The sequence below is a fragment of the Halyomorpha halys genome, unplaced genomic scaffold (assembly GCF_000696795.3).
Source record: "Halyomorpha halys isolate HHAL.00 unplaced genomic scaffold, Hhal_1.1 Scaffold1363.1, whole genome shotgun sequence".
NCBI lineage: Eukaryota > Metazoa > Arthropoda > Insecta > Hemiptera > Pentatomidae > Halyomorpha > Halyomorpha halys.
The window spans coordinates 8034-14677 of record NW_027108627.1 but is presented as its reverse complement, the minus strand read 5'-3'; the positions used below and the strand labels follow the sequence as shown (position 1 = coordinate 14677).

At 33.1% G+C, this 6644-nt stretch overlaps 1 protein-coding gene across 1 annotated transcript in view; it reads right to left on the bottom strand.

The window, feature by feature from the left end:
- LOC106689439 (cubilin) overlaps positions 1 to 6644 on the bottom strand; it is a gene marked incomplete at its 5' end in the record, with an annotated part of 53119 nt that overhangs the window by 40037 nt on the left and 6438 nt on the right. The window contains 2 exon segments of the mRNA XM_024359208.2: positions 3520 to 3683; positions 6308 to 6463. Coding sequence (XP_024214976.1) covers positions 3520 to 3683; positions 6308 to 6463 — 320 coding nt within the window.

Sequence of the window (6644 nt, the reverse complement as noted above, 5' to 3'; positions counted from 1 at the left end):
CGTTGCATATTTTTGTAAATTTCGCAACCTTTGTAGTTAGCAGGATGACCTTCTTTCCCACAGAGTACGTATTTAGTTGGAGTCTCTCGTGTCTTCTGACAGGTATCAGATGGATGTGAGCCAGCACATTTACTCATAACATTTAAAAATAAAAATAATACAGTTCATAAGAGTACCAAAATACTTCTGTGTATAACACGTATGTGTATAACACATAAAAAATAAACATTTGGAAAAATCCTTAACATTGCAGAGAATGTCGATAAAGAGTCACCTTCTTGTTCTACAAAAAGTAGTGCTTTTTCTCAATAGCATTTAATCTGTCATGGTAACTGATTCTGGATTCTATTTTAATGTCAGGTGATGTTTCATCATCTCCACTGTCACTCTGATTAATTTTTTTTGGAAGCTCTAAGCTTTCAGTAAAAGTGTAAATATAACTTATGTTCCAAGTACAGTTTTATAAATAAATCTTTGTCCATACTTCCAGGAAGTACTGTTTTTTTGAACAAGCATTTATGCATTTTGAAAACAAATTTGAAAAACCCTAGACATTTTGCTTATTAAATTATTCCAGATAACAGACTCCATCTACTGACACTGTAAAAAAAAAAAACTGTATTTGACCCATTTTTCATAGTTTTTCTGGTTTTTAATAACTCCTCTTCGCTCATTGATTCAGCATACAAGTATGATTATGATTTGAAATTTTCAGTTATACCTAATTTTATTTCCTCCCTTAATTTAGGCCCAGATAATATAAAATCTCAGGTAATGGAAGCTTGGATAATTGAGACTCTTCTGTACCACTACCACCAAGCTAAATGAAATCCAGTAATTACAAGAAATTATTAGTCAATATCCATATTACAACAAAAGAATTCTCTAAAGGAATAACTTATTTTATAATCTCTGGATCAATCAAGGATTTTCTGCACAAAAAAACTAAGGCCTACCATATGCCTAAATGTGTTTTATAAATTATTTGTGATTAATATCAAAATATGTAATCATGTAAGCAAATATCTAATACTAGTCTCATCCAAGAAGATGTATACCATCTAAAATACGGAGTTTTGGAAACCTACAACTGGCCTTGGAAAATCGGACAGTCTTAACATGGTACCGCCCCCGGCATTGAATAACCTCCTGCATATTGAAATGCTTGGAGAGACTGGTCAGTCAATATCTCATGATGTGAAAGCAAGGAGGTAAAAACAGGTGGGATATGAGGCTCAAAGCAATCCTTGAGAACGCCTCTACACAGCAATGAATGCCAGTGCCAGTATAGTTGGCAAGAGACCACATGGGAAGTAAAAAACCAGATGGATAGACAGAATCGACAAAGATGCAAAAGACCTGTAAGCAGTGAACTGGACAGCAGTAGCCCAAGATAGGCAGATTTGGGTGGCCAAAGGTCTACAAGGTCTGTAGAGCCAACCAAAGAAAAAATATACGGGTACTGGCTTCGAGGTCTTTTTTCCAACCCCTGATGGCTACTACTACACAGTTGTCATCTAGTACTAGCGAGAGCAAGCCCTAAAGTGTTAGTTTTAAGATAGTACAAGAGTGAGAGCGTCAAGATTCATTTCTCAGAACCACCGAGAAATAAACATTAACTGCCCCAGGAAGGAATCTAACCCACAACATACCGAACCAGGCACTTTAGGACCCTTGCTATAATCAGCAATGTTTGGCTGTAACATCCAATAAAATCTATAAGTATAAGACGTGAGTCTAATTCTTGAAGTCAAGAGATAAATGAACTTTGGTCATTTGTAGTCGAGAGAGTTAAGGCATCCACCTGGGGTAAAAGGTGGATCAACTTTTATTTCGTGGTGGTTCCATGGAATGAAAACTTGACCTTCCCACCATGGTTAGAATTTCGTCTTTTCACCTTCCTGAAGATTTGGAGGTCCTGAGATTAGGAGATGAAACAAGAGGTTTTTTAAGTGGGTACAGTTCTATGAGGATGACATAAAAAGCTTAAGCCATGACTTATAACCTTTCTAGAAGGCGATTAGGTGGAAAAATAAGTAACATGTATACCTACAATATCCTTCAACTTTTTTTAAAATTGTGTTCTCTTACTTTCTGGACCTGCATTGTATTTATGCAAAATTAGATAATGTAGGAGAGGGATCTATTACGAGGGGGGTTTGAAAGGTTCTCGAAATGTACTAGAAAGAAGTGTCTTACCTTGGTGGAACTGCTTTTATTTTTCAACATAGTCTCTCTGTAGACTAATGCATTTGGTCCAGTGATGTTTCAATGCCTTGATCCCATCTCAAAAATGAGATTCCTCCAGGCCTGGAAAATACTTCTCCAATTTGGCTGTCAGTTCTTCTGTTTGTAGGAAATCTCCATCCACCTAGGAAAATTTTCAGCTTGGGGAAGAGATGAAAGTCTGGTGGTGCCAATTCAGGTGAATAAGGTGGATGTGGCAACAAATCGTACCTCAGTTCATGAAGTTTTGCCATACCAATAGCACTTGTGTGCGGGCAGGCGTTGTTCTGATGAAAGATGACTTTTTTCCTTCCCAAACCAGGCCTTTTTTTGCATATCTATTCCTGTTGGAGTTGGTCTAAGAGGTTTGCGTAGTATTGCTCCATAATTGTTTGGCCAGTAGGAAGATAATCTATTAGCAGAATGCCTTTTGCATCCCAGAAAACTGATGACCTACCCGGCCGAATGTACTGCTTTTGCTTTCTTTGGTGATGATGACTCAGCATGTTTCCACTGCTTTGACTGCTGTTTTGTCTCTGGGGTATAGTAGTGGACCCAAGTTTGATCTGTAGTCACAAACCGTCGCAAAAGAACTTGTTGGTTGCGTTGAAAACAGACCAGATTTTGTTTGGACATTTCCAATCTGGTGCATTTATGGACCAATGTCAAGAGCCGTGGCACCTATCTTGCGGATAATTTTTTCATTTCCAATTCTTCTGTTAAAATGTGATATACCCGTTAAGATGAGAGCCCTACAGCTTCCGCAATCTCACACACTTTTAATTGACGATCCTCCATGACCTTTTCATGCACTTTTGGAATAAATTCTGGGGTCGTAGTACGTTTTGGTCATCCACTACACGGATCATCATCTAAGCTCTCCTGACCAAATTTAAACTCACTGGTCAACTTGGCAACAGTTGAATATGAAGGAGCAGAGTCCCGGTATGTTCTGAAAGTTGGCATGAATTTCCTTTGCTATCAACCTTTCTTTACAAAGGTTACTTTTAATCACTGCTTGAATCTCAGTTTTTTCCATTGTCACAAATCACCATACATAAAACAACAACAAAGAGTCGTCACTACCACTCATGCCACATGTTCACTCACAAGGGATGTGTAATTAATGCACAGGAACTTCATTGCTCTAGCACTGAAATCTAGCAGTGATTCTGAGAACTTTTCAAATCACCCTCGTATTTATACAGAGAAGTGATGCATGGGACATCTAAAAGAGAATGTATGTATAACTAATTATAAATGATATAAAGTATTATAAAAAGAAAAACTCACTATTATATAATTTCCATTAGTACAAGGGGGTGATCCATTAAGGCTGAAGTTAGTAAATGAAATTTTAATAGTTCGGCTAGGCTTCACAGTAATGTTCCATTGGCAGGTTGAATAAGGTCCTTCTGAGAGTACTCCGTTGGGCCCAGTCACTTCTCCTCCACAATCTAAAACAATGGATATGATGAAACATGCGATCAACTAAGATCAAAGTTAAAACTAGAATAATAGTCAGAGAAGTCATTAGATCTTTCACTTTGAACTGTAGAAACATTGTTTTGGTTTGTAGGGGTTCTTATTAATTTTTTTTATTTACAAATTTGGACAACTAAACCAACTTTTTTGAATATGCTACTCATTTCCTCAAAATTCAGAGAGTTACTATACATTTATTTTTACATGTCAACATGCTTCATATTTGTATTATTAGCACAATCTACCAGCTTCCTCCACCTCTGTTTATCTTGAGAGATAGCTTTCCAGTTTATTATACAGTATTCAGTCATGTCTTTCTTTATGCTGTTCATCTCTCTCTCTCTCTCTCCCCCTCTCCCTCCCTCTCTCTCTCTCTCTCTCTCTCTCTCTCTCTCTCGATACCTCTGACAGCAGTACAGATTTTAATTTTTAAAAAAAATTATTATGCAACAGAATTATGATTTTTTAAAAATCTGAAGTTAAACTTATAAATGATACAATTTTAAAATAAAATCATGTATAGAAATCGTGAAAGGTTTCTTCATTTTTTAATATCCTTAAAACAAATCCTTTAATCATGAAAATTTAACAGTGGTCATTTGAAGAATGTACTGTATACATATATATGTCACAGATTAAAAAATAGTATCAGAACAGATCTTTTATTTATGTGGTTTTCTTCATTCTCCACAACCTTCTTCGCTATGTTCAATGCCATATTTTATGAAATCTTTATTAGGCTTTCCAACAGTACATAATAATGTGTATACTATAACAATTATTCCTAGAAATGTGTTTTAAAGATGAAAAAAAATTTCCTCTTATCTCCTCGTAATTATCAAATTCTTTCATAGTTTATATTTATCCATTTTTCACTAATTTGGACTAAGGGAACCTCAAAAAATGTATTTTGTAGATAACTCAAGTTTGAAATTTTGCACAATTGCACATACTTCTCCATACCATGTATACCCACATTGCTAAGTGAAAGTAAAAATTAAAAAAGTGAATTTCTTTGCTGTCACTTAAGCTGTGATACCTCGTGAGTACGAAAAATGTTTTCCATTCGTGAGACATCTCAAGAGATCCTTTAAATCAGAAAATATTAAATAGGCATTGTTAAGGCCTCTCATTTATTTTAATTTTTTATTTAGTAATCTATATTTGGAAGTTAAATAGTTAAATTATATTTAAGATAAAATTTCTTTTTAAGTCTATTATTGTAAATTTAATATGAAGAATGGAAACTATTTGATTGTTTAAAATAATACAGTGAATCACAACATTCGAAATTCAAGAGGATTTTGTTTTGTCTATGCCTAACTTTGGTTTAAGCTTCACATATGTTAAGACATGAGGTTGTGGGTTTGTATCTATGGTTCTAGAAAGAGGTTCCTCCTCTCCTGTCTTGGTTTTGATCACTATTTTCTACGGAAATGGACATTTCTTGTCCTGGACGGGAAGAACATCAACCATTGACTACTCACATAAAGGCTAATAGCGTCAGTGCTTGCCTGATGGCTTTGAAGAACTCAAGAACCAATAGAGAAAAACCCAGGGTATTTATATAGAACATTTTAATTCATTAGAAGGAACATATATAGTTTAGCTTATGGAATGATTAGCAATATAAATTATTTTTAAATTTTCAAAGAATATTATTTTATTTCTGCTTCTTTTATTTCAAATTTCTTTAGCTCTCTTTCTTCAACTTTTACGTTATATATTAAACAAGATTATTATTTCAATTATATATTTTATCAAATTGTATTTTTTTTAAGTATCAATAAATTATCTAATAAAAACAGATTGCTTTACTAGAAATTCCTGCTTGTTAAAATAATTTGTATATATTACCAGCAAATATTTTAAAAATGGGCAAAGTTCTACTTGGGTACAGATATTTTAATTTAAGAACCTCCAACAGTTATCCTATAAGACGACGGTAGTGAGATATCTCTAGAATGATGAGTGGATTTATTTAAACTTATTATGAAAATCATCTTTGTGACTTACAAGTTATCAAATCTTAAGTTAAATATTATTACTTTTTTTTCCAAGAATTTCTTAAGTTTAATAAACAGTAGGATCCTGATAATTTGTACTGTCAATGGTCTAAGATAGAATATGAACAATCGAGAAATTCAAATAATTGAAATTTCCAATAATTTGGAATAAAAATAAAAATATGAAATAACAAAATAAAAGCAAAATTGTATAAATATAAATGCAAACACAAACAATATAGTAAGGACAACAAAAAATTAAAATCTCATTTTCCAAAAAATAAATTAGTTGTTTTCTTTGGACAATTATTTCTATATAATTGACCTTGAAGATGAGTCTTGTAGATGGCAATGTCAAACCCACTCAAAGTAGGAAATATTCTCGACAACACCAAAGTCCAATTTTGATTATAAATGACACACTTATCACTGACTTCTTATCTTAAAAATAATACAAGTTAACGAAATTTTTATTTGAAATAACATAATTCTACTGTATAAATGTCTGACTAAAGAATATGCTTATTTAGTTATTAGAAAACAATGGTTAAAATTATAAAAAATAAAGGATTAATGAAAAGATATCATACCAGTTTCAGCTTTACCACTAAAGCCTGTTTTATGAACCGATGAATCAGTAGAAAATACTACTTTTACCAACCTTGTTCCTTCAAAAACTTTATAAGTATCATTATTACTGCAAAGCTTTGCGACCTCTGTCCATGCCTCATCATTACCAAGTTCTCCTGCACATTGAATAATACAATTAATACATTGAAATAAATAATGAATAAATGTTAAAAATATAAAAAGCTATTTTAATAACACTTCTGATAAATATTGAATATTAGACAAATAAAATTGCGATTTGAATTCGTCAAAAACAATAATAATTATGAGAGATAGTTGACCGTGGATGATAAATGA